Source organism: Egretta garzetta, unplaced genomic scaffold (genome assembly GCF_000687185.1).
Source record: "Egretta garzetta isolate BGI_Z169 unplaced genomic scaffold, ASM68718v1 scaffold258, whole genome shotgun sequence".
In the NCBI taxonomy this organism is placed as follows: domain Eukaryota; kingdom Metazoa; phylum Chordata; class Aves; order Pelecaniformes; family Ardeidae; genus Egretta; species Egretta garzetta.
In genome coordinates this window covers 45,425-64,347 of record NW_009260413.1, presented here as the reverse complement: position 1 = coordinate 64,347, position 18,923 = coordinate 45,425, and the positions used below count along the sequence as shown (strand labels likewise).

At 38.3% G+C, this 18,923-nt stretch overlaps 1 protein-coding gene across 1 annotated transcript in view; it reads left to right on the top strand.

Moving 5' to 3' along the window:
- The window catches only part of TBC1D9 (TBC1 domain family member 9), a 78,338-nt gene that overhangs the window by 31,899 nt on the left and 27,516 nt on the right, over positions 1 to 18,923 (top strand). Inside the window, exons 2-6 of the mRNA XM_035899148.1 lie at positions 7,777 to 7,904; positions 13,898 to 14,016; positions 15,662 to 15,890; positions 16,868 to 17,129; positions 18,273 to 18,480. Coding sequence (XP_035755041.1) covers positions 7,777 to 7,904; positions 13,898 to 14,016; positions 15,662 to 15,890; positions 16,868 to 17,129; positions 18,273 to 18,480 — 946 coding nt within the window. The remainder of the gene's footprint in view (positions 1 to 7,776; positions 7,905 to 13,897; positions 14,017 to 15,661; positions 15,891 to 16,867; positions 17,130 to 18,272; positions 18,481 to 18,923) is intronic.

The window sequence follows — 18,923 nt, the reverse complement described above, 5'->3', positions numbered from 1 at the left end:
GTTCAAGCTGAATTTACCATGCATGCTTCAGTTCTCAATTTCTACCATTGATTTTGTTGGCTAGATTCAGATTACAAAGGTTTTTCTTAGTTTACTGGTGGTAGTTGTTTGGTTTGGGTTTTTTCTTCAATTGCTCATACTTACTTGATTTGTTCTTTAATCTTGTATAGATATCTCAATCTTATGTTGGTGCAGATGTAGTTGATTTAAATTTTGCTCTTGGATGAAGTCTGTTTTATTTGCTTATGCTACCCTGAGAGAATGGGATATTTAACAAGAATTAGTTTTGAGTAGAATTCAGTGACTTCCCTGCTGTTTTGGTCAATTGTTCTTGGTCATGGTTTCACCAAGTGTGGGGTCTTCTTGTTTGGTTTTTGTGTTTTGTTGTTTTGGGTTTGTTTTTTTTTTTTTACAAACTTACGAGTAAATTTCTATATCCTACTTTGACAACATTTGTTAACTCAATCTATATTCTTCTTACTGTTTCTCCATCACTTCATATAGCCTAGTGTGATTGACATGTAGTATAGAATTTATTTTCTTCAGGTGTGTGAGAGTATTTGTTTGGCTTTTTGTCCAAATAGCAATTTCCGCTGTGTTGTAAGCCTTCACATACCTGTAACTGTCTAGCATGTCCTGTCAGTGCTCATCTCTACTCAGCCTTTTCCTGCTTCTGCTAGGTTTTTGTTTCAGGTCAAGTCTACTGGGTTTGTTTCTGGGAACTTACTGTTTGGATATATTATTGTGTGAGTTACTGTGCCTGGGCATTTCATCATCTGTAAACTGAGCCTGGGTGGAAATAAAGGCAATTCTTCTGTTCTCTGTGTGAGCATCTGTATGTAGTGATAGATGTATCGTAATGCACGTTCTGGTTGCCTCTGTTGAAGAGAAAAATAGCACAGTTTTACAGCCCTAAAAAATATTAAATGTTGTTTAGTAGATAACATCGACAAATGTGGTTACGTTTACAATGATTAGGGCCCTTTAGCTTAGCAAATGAAGTTACAAAAAGTTCTAAAAGCTGAAAATCTAAACCCAGTCAGATTTATGTTTGAGTTAAGGTCAGATTTTTACAGGGGTGGTCATGAGTTGTTTGGACACCTTGGCAAGTACTGTGGTAGACGTTCAATTGCCGATCACTTTTAAATTCAGATGTTTAGAAGATAATCTAATTCAATCACAATTGTTAAACTTGAAGGGAGGATGAAAGCTTTATCCTCTGTTACTGTGTTACCCTGTAGTAGTAAAGCCAGATCATCACACTGGCCCTTCCCGAGTTTTTTTTTTTTTTTTTTTTAAAGATTAGTGGTTAGGTTTTCAGTTTTCTCTCATTTGTATTTATCAGCCTGAAGACAGAAGAAGCAAGTACTGGTTTTGCTTCTTGTCTTGCTACATGTCCGTAGAGTGACAGTACTTCCTCAAAGTCAGTTCCACTGAACGTGTTTGAAAACTCGTGTGCAAAGAAAACTCAGCAAATCACCGCTCTATCAAACTGCATTGGTAGAAACTGAAAGCAACAAAGGCAGGTGTTGGGGAAGACTTAATAAATTTTAGATGTTAATTTCAATTTTATTTAATTGTTTTTCTTGATACCACATTACATGTCCATATAAGCAAATGCTATATAACCCACATGGGAAGACAGTTATCAAATAAGTATTTAGAGGTTATTTTGCTTTCTTTTATGTGAATGAACACCTATAAAACAAAACGGTATAACCTTTCATAAAGTTCCAAAGGTGGTGTTCACAATGAAGAGGATGTTGTCATGCTTTTGCGGATACTATTACTAGGATTGGAATTTTAACATTGCAATTATTTTTTGAGTGGTGTATAATATTTACTATTATTTTAGGCTCTCTCATGGAATTAAATCAAATAGAGGTGACACACCCCCCCACACACACGCACCCCTACCCATTAAAAGGATTTGTCCATAGTATTACCCATGGAGTTCAGATTGTTGCTCTAGGTTGAGGTTTGGCATACAAGTAATTGGATGACCTCACCTTGTAATAACAAACAAGCGAGCTAATCACATAAACTCGTGGGCTGCCTTGAGAAAGAATGGAAGAGTAATGATTCATTGCAGTTACTAGGAACAACAACAGCTTGTACTGTATGTTTGTTATGAGTTATTGTTTTTATACTTCAGGAAGTAACACTTAAACTTTAGGAAGAATTTATTCATTGTCCATGAAATCAATATAAAACTGAATGCTCAGGGTGCAAGTATGACTTAAGTCGACCCTACTGATTGAGGCTTTCTCAGAAATCAGCTGACATCTACAATCCAAATAGGTCCCTTGGACGTTTCAGGTTTATGACCAGAGCTCATTATGCCTTAGAGGAAAGAGAAGGGGTCATCAGCACACTTCAACTATTGGGAACCGTTTAAGCAGTGTGTGTTTCATTCAGCGTTGGAATGTCACAATGCCTGTTTTGAAAAATTCTTACTAATGATACATGTGACTTTGCAAGCTTTCCTAGTTTCAGTGTTGCGCTCATACACGAATAGGCTGCTGACATCCATGGGACTATTTGAGTGATAGCTCATGAGCATGACTCCAAGAGTCACAGTCTCTGACCTGTATCAAATTGTAGCTGTTTTGGACGGTATAATTCTGTATTTGCAATACGTGCTTAAAGGATGTGTGCTGTTTATTGAGGCATTTTTAAGTTAAAAATCTCTTAACAGAAGGTGTCTTGAGATTATATTAGTGTAGAGCTGGGAGAAGGATGGGACAGGGCAGGGCTCGGTTCCCATGATCCAGGTGAATAACACATGCTTGTCCTCTGGAAGGAGGGAAGCATGTCCCTGGGTGGCAGCATCAGGCACAACAGTGGCACCAGCTGCAGAGCGACCTTCTTCCAGCTCTAGGCAAGGTATGATGCAAGTTGCCTGTGAGACTGCAGAATGGACGTTATCACAGGTCACTGGCGTCCATTGAGAGCAACTCAAGTCTGAGGGCTGCCTGGTTAAAGCTGAATGGGAAGCGTCGCTGTCTGATATTGTCCCGAGCTTTTTGATAGTGTTTGCTGTGCGGCAAAGCCATGGCTGCTGGTAATTTTTAAGGTTTGCAGTGTCATTATTATCATTCATAAACAGTAAATAAATTGGCTATGGTGTTTTAATAAGGTGCACTAGAGGTAATATATAATCCAGGTCCTCACTCTTGAATATGTAATCAAATTTAGTTTGAAAACCGTGTGTATTTTAGCAGGTAAAACACCAGAGGCTCACAAACATAATCCTAAGATTGCTGTCAGGGGGACTGCAGAAAGGTGATAAAGACTACTTGATCTTTGTGTGTGTTTAACTTAAATCAGTGTGTGACTTCTTGTGAAAGAGGGTTACTATTTGTCAGTAAGGCAATCCTTTTATTAAAAAAAAGGATTGTTCATGTGTAAGGAGAATAAACTTGCTTCTCCTTTAAAAACACCAGTAATTGGCATTTTGCAAAGAAACTTGTACATTTTTATGAAAGATAAAAAAATAATCACTGATATTTTAAAAGAAAAGCAAGAAAGAGGGAGAAATATTCCTGCAGGAAAGATCTGTGCCACAGATAGCCAAACAGCTCAAAATGTTGTGACTTAATACAGGTATTTGAGTCCATGTACTTTGAAGTGTGTGTGTTTTCAGTGGTGGTAGCTTGGAGTATACCAAGTTGATTCCACTGCAGGTTTTCCCTTGACTTCATTATCACGTGTGAGCAATTTGTAATCAGTCTGGACTGTAAGCTGTCTGGAATGGTGGTCCCCAAAGAGCAGAGAGTGCAGTGGTGCTTGGAGGACTGTTAACTGGCTGAATCAATTGGCTTAGTTTTCATATCAAGATGACTTACCTTTCTGGAAAATACCCTTTGGTCAGTCAGATAAAAGTCATTTGGCTTAAAGGGTTTCAGTGTTATGCAGGAGGTCAGGCTCCGTGTGGTCATAACCCCTTCTAGCAAAAAAAAAGTTTGAAAATTGGTTGCTAGTGTAAGGATACAAGTACAGTACATCATAATTGAATGCCAGAATACAGGATACTAATCTGTATACTTTGTGCAATGGTTGTAGGCTCTCCCTCTCCAGCTTACATCTAAATGTGAGGCACAGTGGTCAGATAAGTAAAATGCAGTATGATTTCTTCCTCCAGCACAATTGCATCAGGTAACTGAACCCCTTTCCAGTAATACCCTCTAGTGCATTGTATGTCCTTCCAGTAACATGGTGCACGATCAGTTGCCCGGGCTCTCCTAGCTAGTTGTGGCTTTGTATTCCCTGGTTTCAGGCATTACATTTCACTGCTTTTCCTCTGCTACTACCTATATTTTACAGAAAAGAATGAAAATATTGAAGAATTTTCTGGACCTTTGTTTTAGAATGCAAGTTTGCAAAAGAGGAAGCTGACTTTATTTAAAAAGTTGTATCAGACAAAATGAAAGCATTATCCCTCCCTTTTCCCCTCCTGCCCCCATATATAGGTGTGGTTGCTCTAGGCATTTGGCATGTGTGTCTGATGGGACTGTTCCTTGCTATAAGGTTACTTGTGCTTGAGTGCCTTCAGGATCGGGGCTGTCATCAGTTAGTCAGATACTAATCCTGCGAACTTTAACATAGGCTTTAAACCTTTGCTTATGAAAACTGCTCACTTGAACAAGGGCTTGCAGATTTAGTATTCTTACATTAAGAATTCCTTCCCTTATTTCACTATGTAGTCAGAAACCTGATGAAATAATGGGGAAAAAAATTGCAATCAGTGTAGTCACATGATTTGATGCCTGGATAATTCGCTGGCTCTTGCCCAAGGACCAGTCTAATCTAAGAAAGAGGATTCTTTGTTGCCTGGTCTGTTTCTATAGAAACTTTTGGCCACTTATTTTTAAATCATGTCTCAAAAGGTACTTCTTGTTTGAAGAATTAATGAGCACTATTAAAATCAATTGTTACTCTCATTTTATTATGATCACTTCACGTAGAGATTCCTCAGAGAGATTATCAGTTCAAACTGCTGTGATTTCATTCTGGTTGCATCGCATGTGTGCATTAAAAAAAAAAAAAGCAAACACAAAACAACCAAAAAAACCAAAACCAAAAACCCAAACCCCAAAAAAACCAACACTGACCTACAATGCAAAATGGAACATTTCCTGAAGGACAGCAGTCAGGGATAGTTGCATGATTGCAAGATTGAATATTAATTGGCTTTAATGTATATAAGAACACATACATTTTATGTTTAAAAGACAATTTATCATCTATCAAAACAGCTATTTCATGATAGAAGTAAAATTTTACTCATAAACTGTCTCTCACGATTAACTTGGTAAGCTAAACTTTGAATTTCCATGGGGTCTTCTGGAGTTCTGTGAATTTTCTTCCTTTAACCTCACTGCATGGATATTTCTGCAACCTATTTCCATTGCTGAAAAGGCACCGGGCAACTCCTACTTACTGCACCAGTGGAAAGTGTTCCTTCTTTTCTTTTCCTCCCGTCTGTTGTCTCAGTGCTGGCTAGTCTCTCCACATTTCTTGAATACACTGCTCTATCCTACATTGTTTCTGTTTGGTGGGGCAGGGTGATGTTCCTCTCCTTCTCCCATCTCCAGTATCTCAGGGAGAAGGAGGTAGGATGTGAAGCTACTCTTAACTTGATGTTGTTGTCAGTAGGTTTGTTCTGGCTCTCTGACCATAGCTGTGTATCCCAGTTTTTACAGCGGCAGTGCCCTCTTAGAACTAGTGGCAGAATTGGTTGGTAGGACCACCCACACACCAACAGATTTGGAAATATAGCAGGAGGGAAGAAACAAGTCTGTTTTTAAAGATTACAGGGACTTAATGGTGTATCTGTACCTTGGAGAAGACTACATTTGGCCAGCATACAACTTTATTTAGGTATTACATCATGCCTGTTGCATATTTAGTACTGTCAGTAGACATGTGAAGCTGCCAAGCATGAAGAATCTTTGGCATAAGCCCTGCTACATGTTTGCAGCAAACCCAGGTGATTAACGCAGTGTAGTGTCTGCCTTGGTCTGCACTCCAGTTGAGCGGTACTCCTGAGCTTAGTAGTAGCTTTAAGCATTTGAAGATCATTGCCTGTGTTTGAGGGACCAGGGCCATACTGGTTTTGTGAAGCTAGAATGGAGAGTATATGTAACAAAAAAATGTTTAAAAGAACATTATACCCTACTTTGGTCTGTTGAGTTTGAAAGTATCTAGGAGGGCTGGTAGAAGATTGATCAGAGGCAGCTTGTCAGTGTACACCAGTAATGAAAACGCGTGAGAGATGAGGGTTTAAGATGGCAATAGGAACAACTACAGCTAGTTAGACTAATGAACATTGGGATATTTTACATTATTATTTTGTGTTCATATCCTATAATCAGGAGACAGCGCCCTAACACTGCTTGCTGACGAATCACCTGATGTTGTATCCAGACTTGTTTCTTGCGTATTTCAGAATTCTTGGATTAAAAAGTGGTGGATATTAATGCATTGGGCAGGAGGAGATTACATTTTATCTGGCCTGTGAAGATCTGTATGAAACAAAGTACATATAAGAAACATAAAATGGGGTAGTACAAAATTGCTGATAGGTGGGGTATTTCCAAATACCAGTTTCGGTTCAGATTTAGGGGATCTACTAAGATGGAAAATGGGTAGTGCTTTTATAGCTGTATGATGTATAAAGCAAATCTGAAAGAAGAACAGTGAGGAAAGCAGTCTTCTGTCCCAGTTATGACAGTCCAGAATGAGGAACTAATAAAACTATGACAGTAAAAGATGAAAACAGCCACTTGAGAAGAGGATTTTAACAGCAGTGTTTTAGAATGGTTTTTTGGTGAGTGAAGTCTTATTTCAGCTGTTCAAAAAAACCTAATTTCTACCCCAGTAAATATTTGCAGGAAAACAATCTTTGAAAGTTCATCCATCTGTTTTCAATATGTGAATTTGCTGAGAACTTCAACATGAAAATTTAAATCCAGCATCTCTGCAGGGAAGATAAAAATTCTTTGTGGAGGTGAAAAGGGGGAGAACTTTTACATCTTTTAAAAATAAATAGGGCTTCTTGTGGGAGAGGGTTTGGGGGGTTAGAGTTTGGTTTGTGTGTAACTTCTTATTAAAGTAGGTTCTAGAATTTGTGGAAACATAGTGAGGAATTATTGGTAGCATTTGGTATGCAACTGTTGATGGCCCCCTCAGCAGCAAAGAATTTTCAAAGCTACTTTGGGAAAACAGTATGGCTTTGTCTTTCATCAGTATCCTTTCAGCTGAGAAACAGCCTGACTGTTAAGCATTTTGATCCTTTCTGCCCTAAAGAATCAGACCATTAAGTAGCATAATTATTTTTGCTGGAAGTCTTAGTTTTTCCTAGCTGACGTTTGAGTTTTCAACCTTTCTAGGGTGTATTGTCTGGGGTTTTTTGGTGGTGTTGCAGTGGTTGTTTTGTTTGTTTGTTTTTCCCCAGGGCTCCAAAAGTATATGAAACACAGAAAAGAACTAAATAGCTATTAACCTTGGTTTTATAAAACAGCTACCTTCTGCTTTGCTGCAGTTTGTCTGCCTTTATGAATCAATATATGTTTAAAAGTTGAAGTTTTGTTGAAACTGAAGGTTTTGCCCTCTTGAGTCACCTTCCTTCTTCACGACATAAGGCAACAAGTGTGGAGATGAATACATAGGTCTGCATTTTGCTGTGGAGGGTAAAACAGAAGCAGTGTGTGTGTGTATGTGTTGTGGAACCCTCTCCTGTGGGATCTTGGATAAACACTGTGTATTAATCAGAATTTCCTGTTCCATAGGTCTCCTTGTGGGTACTCTTGATGTCGTGTTGGACTCCAGTGCCAGAGTGGCACCGTATCGAATCCTCTACCAAGCACCAGACTCCTTGGTCTATTGGACTATCGCCTGTGGTAAGGACAAACATACTGACATGTGGATTTTTATTCTCCCTGAGTACTGTGCCACTTAACTAATAGAGCATCCTGCCTGCTGAGCACAGTCATTTCAGGACAAATAAATGGGTCAGGATGAAAACCTGCTCTAGTGGCTAAAATAAGAAGCTCTAGAGCTTCTGATACTCAGACCTTGAATGCCAGCATGTGTGTGTGTGTGTTATGCACAGTGACTGAGTAAAACCAGAGATGGCCATGGAACAGAGACAGAAGCCTCTGTTACTTCCCAAGTATGTTCCCTTCATCTCCCAAATATGTTGCCAGACAAGCAGTCTAGTATCCATCCCTCATCCTTGCATGTTCTTCTCCATGGCCATGGCTCATTCATACAGCACTTGTAAAGCACAGAATTCCTGGGTGATGTGGTATCTCTAAAGAGTATGGTAGGAGGATTACCTGGATTATAGCCCCCAGATTACCCAGATTGGGCACTTGGCTTCCCTGGAAACCAGGAAGATAGTGCAACCCCAGCTCTCACCTAAGTACCGAATATCAGTATGGCATTTCCTGGATAGTGATCTTAGTCTTCTCCAGGATAAATACCATCTAGATCCCAGGGCTGCCCATCTCCTGGACATTTATTTCAGACAGTGTGTTGTTCTTCTAAATATGATGTACTTAGAACTTCAGCAAGATGATAGCTAGGCTAGAGTTAAATACAGAAGTGTATGTTCTTACATAGGTGCAACAACTCTTAAGAGTTTTGGTCCTTAAGGCTCAAACTTTGACAGCTCTAACTGTAAGGCTGTTTCTTATTATAGTAGTTGGTGAAATCAATGAAGTTGATATTTTGGTACATTAAGTTGGATTTTGCATGCATCAGATCCTGTAAATACTAAATGCTTATTTCTGTGCTTGGGTACCTACTGCAAGCAGCATAAAGCAGTATGTAAACCAGTCTCTGGTTCTGTTTGCCAGCTCAGAAAATAGTGTCTGAAGCTGAATGCAGAAGGTCCAGGTTTATTTAGCTTTGATCGGCCAAGCTTGTAAGGTCAGTTCCTCAGTTTGATAATATTGCTTTCCAGTCTTAGCAAATGGAAATTTTTGAATGCATCTCTTCTAGCTCTGAAGTTTCAAACGCTGTTTTAGGCAGCAAAACTCTGTTCATTTGAAAGAAAATTGAGAAAGGACAAATGAGAAGTATACACATGCCTGTCATCTCTTAAATAGACTAGTAACTTTCGGCACCCCCAGTGCTGCCTGACATTCAAAGATACTAGTTAATGAAGCTGTAGACTTCTTCTGGCCTAACAGTGCCCTCTCATCTGTGCCCATTCTCCTGATAAAATTTGACAGTTAGATTATTTTGATGACTTCCTTCAGACAAATCTTCTCTTTTGGGAAAGGAAGAAGAGGAGGAATCGATGAAGGTTTGCCATGGATCTAATAATTTTAGCAATTCAAAGCAGGCTTTATTTTTATGAGCATATGATTTACGTGTCTGGCAAAGGTGATATCAAAGCTGTGTCATGTTCTGAATCCAACAGGAAGTTTTTGAATAGCTTGTCTTAGAACAAGTGTTTCTTGCTACTTTTGATGGTATCAGACCTGAAAGAACTACAGCTAATAGTAAAAACAGATATTAATGAAATTGTCAATATTAGGAAGGTCCTTTCCAAATCTTCATGTAAGTCCTTGTTTGTACTGTCAGCTACTTTGCTGTGACCATAAGTATTGGCACCTTGCACATCAGCTTTCCGTGGATCTCAGTCATGAGACAATGTGCACATTGTATGTGCACATACAATCCCTTCTTCCCTTCATCCAAATGTTGGTGTGCAACAATTAGTAAGTACCTCTGTCCTATAAACTTGAAAGGAAGCAACTGAGGGCACAAATTTTCTCACTGTTTGCAGACTCATTTCCAAAGAAGATAATGTATCACAAAGTTCTCAAGAAAATAGTGTTTTTTCAAAGACACTCGTACTTAGAAATTAATTTTTAAGACTTTGGAAACAGGCCATGTGACTTTTCTTTAAGTGCACTTTCAGGTTTTTTGCATGACACCTACAGATAACTACTATAATTTTATACCTACAGTGTGTGTCCTCAGATAACCAGGGGCACACACTTGAAGGCAGATGAGTTATGGTCCCAGAATAAACAAATGTAACATACATGTAGAAGTTTATGCTGCTGCTGAACTGTGAGGGTTTTGTTTCTCTTCTGTGACAGGTATTGCAGGTTTTACGTAGAAATATGGTACTCTTTACATTTAAGCTAGTTTTAATAAACATGCTCTTCACTTATGAATCTTAACTCTAATTGAAATTGCTAAAGTAGTTAACATATATATCTGTGCTTCCATTTGGTGGAGTGTTTCCAGAATTTTTAGTTTCCTAATATCTATCTGGTTGATTGGCTTAATTATATTTGTTAAATTATAAGACTGCACTAGCTTAGGCTCATCCCCTGAGGTGAATAGTGTGGCTCTTACAGGAAGGTAAAATTTTACAGAGAGCAAATTATTTATCTGAGCAACCTTGAAGCTGAGCAGCCCAGCGTTACCCAAGGCTCTGCACTGTGGCTATTATATGAACTTGCAACTGAAGCAATTCCTTCTGAATTGATCAAGGGTTGTTACCATTGTACTGGTTACTGACGGATTTGGCTGCATTTAGCTGTGCAACTCTGATTTGTCCTGCATTGTACAGTTGTCCCTCTCTGTTTCCTAGGAGTAGACTGCTGGTTATTTGGTACTTGTAATCTCTTATTTTTACAGAAACTTGTCATACTCTCCTCTGCCTTTCATAAAGCAATAATCTCCATCTTCAGTAAGTAGCTATGCAGAGTGACTGGAACAAATGTGATTGTTTCCTGGTACATTCATGCTGTGTGACGTTTGGTCTTGTTCTGTAAAAGACTATTCTGAGGGTATAACATAATCCAAGGGGTTTTGTTTGCTCTAAAATGACTATTTAAGTTATGTTTAGACCCCAGATTTGTTTGTAATTAATTTTGGATGTGAATTTTCTTGGGTATTAACTCTACTGTTAGAGTGCCGTTGAGTTTACCAGCCGTAACTATTTTCTCCTCCCTCTCTGCGCAAACTGAGGTTCCTGAACCTGCAATTACTGGAGTGTTACATGTTCTCTTGCAGTGCATTCTGTTAAGGCAGCAGTTCAGGTTGACTAGTAAGCATCTGGTAAGTATCTACTTGGGAGAGAAGACTGGACATGACAACCACATCAGCTGTCTTCAAGCCATTCCTATTCCTCAGTCACTGACTGAAACCGTACTAAGATTATACTTCTGAGTGTGTTTAAAGGCATGTTCTTATGACTTGTTAATTTTCTTCTCAGTCCTGAACTTGGTCACGTTCCCTCTGTACCTTCACCTCTTACCTTAAACAAACCAACCCAGATGCTAGAAACCTAACCCTGACACCCAGAGATGTTCCCCTGTTGCTCATGCTGTTGCTCCACTCTACCTGCCAGGCAATTGCCCCTTCTCATCCTCTCTCCAGCACCACGCATCCTTCTTCCATCCAGCTCTTCTGGTCTAGACCTCCCTTAGCTCTCCAACTTCTATTTGACACACTTACTAGTTTCCTCCCTGAAGATTGAGGAAGAATAGCTCAGTCTGCTAGGGATGCTGGCCAACATTACACCATTTCAGCCATGGAGCACACCACAAGCTGAGCATACCATTTAGAGGAGGGGAAGGAGTGATTAGTAGCCTACTGTATGTGTTGTAGCTATTTTCCCTTTTATTTCCTGCCAGTTTTGAGGGCTCTGTATTCCCAAGTGCAGTGGTTTAACTGTCAAATGGTTTTTTCCCTTCCCCGAGAGTTAGAGGTATTGCTTAATTTAACTAAAATGCCAGTGATGGCAAAATGGTGAATACTTGTAATATGCTAAAATAGGCAAAGACTTGCCAGTAGGAGAGTTAAAATAGACCTGTAGTTCAACACATCTCAGCAAAAGTGTTTTTTAACCCTGAGTGAACAAAGCAAAGAGAAAGGTCTAGACTGTGATGATAAATTGATGAGAACTGGGGTGTGGGTTTTGGCCTGATTGCATGATCTGCTGTAGATGAGACTGGGAGACTAAACAGTAAGATAGTGGAGATAAAAGGCAATGGAAATAATGCAATGGGTTGTTACAGATTGAGAATAATCAACCAAAGCTGTTTCATAAGAAGTGATGAAAAATAATTGATGAACTGCAAACAAGAAATAGACAGCTTTAAGAAATAGTTTGTTGTGATAGTGTGTCTGCACTGCTTGTCACTGCTATTCAAGATGAGCAATTTTTCTGGTGACAGTCTAGTTTTATATACATAGCTCATGTACTTCATCGTTGCTTTTTACAGCAGTGTAAAAGTCAAGAAGAAATAAGTCAGTCTTCAGACCACCTCCTGAGTTCCAGAAAGGTCTGGTTGCATCTGGTAGTGTTAAGGAGAAGCAGCAGTGGCCGTCACTTGTGGTTCTGAAATACTGGTTACATATGCAGGCTATTCTGCAACACGATTTATGTATCCAAACTACAGCTAGAATTGTGAAATTCCCCTGCAAGTTGCACAGAATATTGTGTTCTGTTGCTTTCGTTGGAGTTGTGTAAAGCTCTGATTATATACCATAGAAAGAATATTTTTTTGCCATCATTTGTTGCTGAACAAGAAGGAAAACGGTTGTTCAGTATGTATTCAGGATGGTTGCATTGAGGAGTTCTACAAACCATGGAAACGCTTAGCACAGATAAGTAACAATTTGTGCCTGTAGTGAAGCTGAAGAAGTTACTAGCAACAGCTTGTTGTAATTGAACCTCTTTCTAATGGTTGCCTCACATGAGCTCCTTCACTTTGTTGGGTTCTGTAGGTGTTAGTTAACAGGTAGGTACATTTGCTTGCTAGTTCTGTGTAAAATGAGCAAAACCTGTGATTTGAACAACAAGATGACGGAGTATTGATGCTATTTCTTACCTGGATTGAGGCACTTGTAAACAAGCTTCAGGTACAGATGTTCCTATGTGAACATGTAATGTGTGTTTTCTGAAATACTTACTTAAAATTCCTGGTTTTGACATAATTCCTCAACATCCTTTTTTGGGGGAACAATTTTTTCTGAGTGCTTGAATTTATTTTTCCTTCAGGCTGGGCACAGAGAGGTCTTGAAGAGCACCAACAACTTTATTCTGCAAGATGTTGCGAACGGGGTCAAAATGGAAATATATCTAACACAACCCATCTCGAGTAAAATAGAAGCAAAAATTTACATAAATAAACTCTAGTTCATACAAGAAGCTTTTTCATCCCTGTTCTGTACTACTTTACAGACTACATGAATGCTGATTCCTCAGTATCAAAGACACTTGACCCCTTTTGGCCTCCGAAGCAAACTAGGGTCATCAAATTTCAGTTTATTCTTTCATCATTAAAAGTAAACCACCTCTGACAACCCTCTTCCCCTAAAAAGATACAGCTTGCTCAGATGTCTTCCAGCACTGTTCTTTTGAGGGAGAGACCTTGTAATAGACTTGTCAGGAAAATTATCCTTTTCAGCTTTTACTCTTGAAATTTTATCATTGTTTGATAACTTATAGACGTATGGTGAAGAACTAGGAACCAATGGTAGAATATACAACTGTTGGGTTTTTTTTTATCAGTTCTTAACAGATGCAGGTAATACCTTTGCTAACTCTGTAATGTGACATTGGGCTGCTCAGTGTTGTTGTTATAGTTAGAATTCTAAATGTAGGGGGGTTTTGGTCATGATACAGACATAAGTAACTTGTGCTTCTCACAGAATAATCTTGAAGGTTCCTACCTATTTATTATGAAATTAAAGACTATGGGAGAAAATTTTGGAATTTCCAGGGACACAGCATCTGGTGAAATACTGCATCTCCAGTTACTGGCGAGTTTTACTAGAGTCTCTTGTTTATGGTTAAGAGGACATTGACATTGGTGACACTTATTTTGTGACTTTTGGGGGTTTTATCTATATACAGGTTGCTCAAGGAAGGAAATCACTGAACACTGGGAATGGCTTGAACAGAATTTGTTGCAAACTCTTTCAATCTTTGAAAATGAGAATGACATAAATACATTTGTCAGAGGAAAAATACAGGTACTTAAATATATTGTTATAAGTGTTGTTAATGATAAATGTGACTGTGGAAGGAAAACTGATGTGAATTCTAAACAAACTTGACCTGATAGTCCCCAGGCTGCTCCACCTTTTTGAAGGAAAACCAGATTCTAAGTAGCAACATGTGTGTAAAAATTAGGTAAACTGGGATTAGCGCACATAACTGCAGCAGTATGATTAAAATATATATACATGAAAAAAAATGTAAGCAGAGCTTCAAACACACATTCTAAAATTAATTGCACTGTTGCTTCTGTCTTCAACAGTTTTCTATGTAGCTGCTTTTCTAGTGCAAAGCTTTAATTTGTTTTCATGCTTTCATCGTATACTGTCACTTTACCCTCTTCTGTGTACTTAAATCCTGTAGTGTTGGCATTTACACTTCATATAGATGTTAGGGGTTGCTGGTTGGTTGATATTTCAGTCAATTCGTTTGGTTTTGTGGGGGATTTTTTTGTAGGTTTTACCAGAATTTCTTTTTCTTCATATAGGAGAGATAGTAGCTATACTGGTAAAAAGTACTTTATCCCCACTAAGAACTACCTAAAAATAAATATTTTGGTAAAAGATTTATTGTAAGCAAAATTACTGTACGTACTTGGTGTGTATCCTAAGCATTGGCTTTTTCTCATTCCCCTTTTTAACGTTTCATGTAGTAAGTCAACTGTCTTAAGAATCCCCTAGTTGTTTGTGTTGTACTAGTGAATCAGGTATGAGGGCTATAGGTGATCATAGAAACACCTTATGCAAGAAGACATCTGTCGTGTGAAATATAATCCTTTGAGGAAACTGTTACTTTTTAGAGTTGGATAAATATTAAATGTGAATGACGGTTCACTGTCTTATACTCTGCTTTTCATGTAAATGGAGCAATTGAAGGCAAGAAGTAACTTTCATTTTTGTAACTTAAACATAGAAGGCAATGGAGAACATTTATAGAAGAGATTGGAAAAATGAGTAGACCAGAACTGCAGTATAGAACAGAGGAACCATAGTCTTTGAGGTATCAAAAAGCAGCTTTTCACCAGGCTGCTGCCACTTCACACCTGAAAGTGTGAATGATTTTTCCATTCTGCCAGTTAATCTAACAGGAGATACTGGGTTTTTTTTTTCCTCTTGCTCTTCTCTTTTGCTCAAAATCCAGTAGAGGGGTCATAAAAATTGTTGGTATTTTCCCTATGAAAGACAGATCCTTTTTTCCTTTGATTTTTTTCCTTCTTTTTAGAAAAAAAATTTCTAGTGAAATCCTCTCTTGGTCTCTTCAGGGACCGTATTTATGTGGAAGTGGAAAATTTTAAAAATTATAGGTGCTTTACAGAGTTGTTAGGAGCATTTTGAGATAGGCTGGTTAGTTTAAAACAGGGTTCTAGCAAGTGGTTGGTGTTTGGTTGCTTTTGGCATGGGCATGGGCATGGTAGGGAGCAAGGTCGTCAGAAAGACAGCCTTGGATAAAGTAAATAGCTATATAAGCAAAAGAATGAACAGAAGAATTAAAGGATAAGCAACAGTCTTTCGTAACATTTCAGTTACTGTTGTGGCCTCTGGCCCAGACAGCAATGGTAATACAGATATCTGATAACCCATGGCAACTAACATGCTATGTACTTCTTTCACTCCCTACTAGGGCATCATCGCCGAGTACAACAAAATCAACGGTATCAAGGAGGATGACGATACAGAAAAATTTAAGGAAGCCATAGTGAAATTTCACAAGCTATTTGGGATGCCGGAAGAAGAGAAATTAGTGAACTACTACTCCTGCAGTTACTGGAAGGGGAAAGTTCCCCGTCAGGGCTGGGTGTATCTCAGCATTAATCACCTTTGCTTTTATTCTTTCCTCATGGGCAGGGAAGGTATGTTTTACAGGGGGAGCAAAGACACTGCTGAGGAAAAAGAGGAGCAGGGAGCAATTCCCTGATTGTCATGCTGCTTAACTGTGTGCTTGTTCCCTTGTTTGTTTTGTGTTTCTCAAAGTAGTTCTCTGTAAGACTGGGAATTGTTTAGAGGCATGGTTCACTTCAGGGATTGTGTCCAAAAGGGAGTAGGAATGAGATCACACTGGTTTTGGCTCTTCCTGCTCTTACACAATCCTCTAGTACTACTCTGGCAGACTTTGCAACCTCAAATGCCACATTTACTCTTATACAACACCAGAGCATCACAAAGGGCTCAGAGGAGGCCCGGGATCAAGAGCTATATAGTGTGGATGCAATCCATCTGCTCTAGAGAGACTTAATTCTAAGCGGTATGGAGGTGAGAGAGTCTGCAGTACTCTGTTGCGGGCAATGGATCAGTCCCAGGTCTTTCTGTTTAGCTGTGTAGACATACCCTAGCGAAAGACTGGAAATTTTTTTTGACAAAAATAAATGTAGATTTAGTCCCTGTTTTAAGGGACTAACCTAACCTGTAGTGGTGTTGGAAGAAAAGCCAAGGAACTGTCATTACTGTAATATTTGAAACTTTTTAATGTATAAAAATAATGGAACCCTGTCTGATGTGTTTAGACTACATTTCTTTGCTTCCATAGGAAAAGAGGACATCAGAGTCTGAGCGAGTGCTGCGACAGTGATAAATTATGTTAGCCCACCTAGCTTTGTAATGCTTTTGTGTGGTGTTCTGTCCAGAAGTAAATGATACTTAAACTCTATTTAATCTGCTGTTTGTCAGGTGATCATAGTTTGTTTGTACAAGCTGTGTCTATTGATGCTGTCCTCCCAGCTTTTCAAGATGCAAGAAAATTTCAGCTAAATACATTTTATATGAAGAAGAAAAACGGGTTTGAATAGGCTGGATTTTGTACTGAATCTTTTATTTGTTTGCTTCTTTTCAGCAAAGTTAGTTATCCGCTGGGTCGATATCACTCAACTTGAGAAGAATGCTACACTGCTCTTCCCTGATATGATCAAAGTGAGCACAAGGTCAAGCGAACATTTCTTCTCAGTATTCCTTAATATCAGTGAGACATTTAAACTAATGGAACAGCTTGCCAATATAGCTATGCGACAGCTTTTGGACAATGAAGGATTTGAACAAGACAGATCATTACCCAAACTGAAAAAGAAATCCCCCAAAAAAGTATCTGCACTAAAACGGTAAGTAGCACTGGCTCTTAGTCGTTTGTTTCTCCTCAGTCCTTTTGCTTGCAGCACTTTGTCCACAAGTTTTCTTAATGTTGCTGCCATTTAATGTTACTCCAAAAGGAATGATTGATTCCAGCAGTGGCAAAATGTGAGTAATTACTTAAATATAATTACTTGGTCTCCTATCAAAATAGGAAAGGGAAAACATTTTAATGTGAATATGTTGCAAAAATAAAAGAAACATATTCAAGCCAAATTCTCCTTTGTTTATAAGTTCTTTAATATTCTTAATCTCTCGACACTGTCTGCGTTGGCTATCTGTTGTAAGGCCCTTTTATGTTACCAGAGGAAGGTAGTGAAGTGATTTCAGTGTTACTAAGAAATGTGCCTAACATTCATGGTTGGTCCTATAACTGGAATTAAAAAATTACTCTAGATCATTAATTCCATCTAGAACCTATTTTAGGTAACAGAGATACAAAAAAATGACATAAAATTCTAAGGGATGAAAAAGTAATCTGGAAAATAGTTCTGCTTCCTTTATAGATATCATACTGCAACTTGATAGTTTCTTGTTAATTTTTTCATTGTTTTGTATGTTGATCATGTTAGTGAACCATACAGCATTGCAACCAGTGCTTGTTTATACTTCTCATTACTTAGTGACATCTGACATGCATTATACACTTAGGTTTGTCTTTCAGTGTTTTACACTGAATGCATTATCAGGACTAAGTCTTGAAATTTTAACAAACTCTAGCCCTAATGATTCCATCATGTTGATAAATAAGCCTCAAAGAAGCATTTTTGGTGTCATATTGCATGGGGTTTAATAATTTAATAATAAGTGGATTCACACTATATATATTGTCAGAAAGTAGGGCCGAATGTGAAAAGATCACCCAGTCTGTCCTCTCTGAGAAGTCAGGATCAATGTACCTAAGTTATTCATGGCATTTTTTTTTTTATGTAGTTTTACAGTCTTCCAGCAGCAGCAGCTGTATATCCCCTAGATGCAAACTATTTCCATTGTTTGTTTTGCTGTACACTCAGTGCTTAACTGAGTTGGATGTTGCAGGGAACTTGCAATTATTTGTAGAAAATATACAGATGTCTTAAAATGTATGATATCATTCTTTCTGTGGGTTTTTTTAGGGATCTTGATGCCAGAGCAAAGAGTGAGAGATACCGTGCATTGTTCCGACTTCCAAAGGACGAGAAATTAGATGGACACACAGACTGTACTCTCTGGACTCCATTCAACAAAATGCATATTTTGGGTCAGATGTTTGTTTCTACAAACTACATTTGCTTTACTAGTAAAGAAGAGAACTTGTGCAGCCTTATTATCCCTCTTCGAGAGGTAAATATTTGTATTTGCAAATTTCTAGGGCAAATAATAAAGCAGTATCCTATTGGAAATTGCATCCTAACTTTGATATTTTTTTTTCCATTATTGGAGAAAAACTTCTTGTCATCCCTTTGATCTCTTGTGAGCATACTATTCTGATTTGTTTAAGTAATATTTAATGACTGTGAATCTTAGTTCAAAGTTCTTACTACTAAAATTCACAGAGGTTTTTTTTCTGTCAGTTTTTACAACCCTTGTGAGTCATTCCTCTCCCATAATTTATATTCTGATTTATAGCCCCATGGTACATATTTGTGCCTCCTAGGGAGGAATGGACAATAAAAACTCCTAGATCTATGAGTGGAACTACTGTTAAAGAATCTGTCAGATAAGATTTGCTTTTGTCAGATGTAAAGATTCATAATCCTAAAGATTTGAATTGTCTTTCACACAGA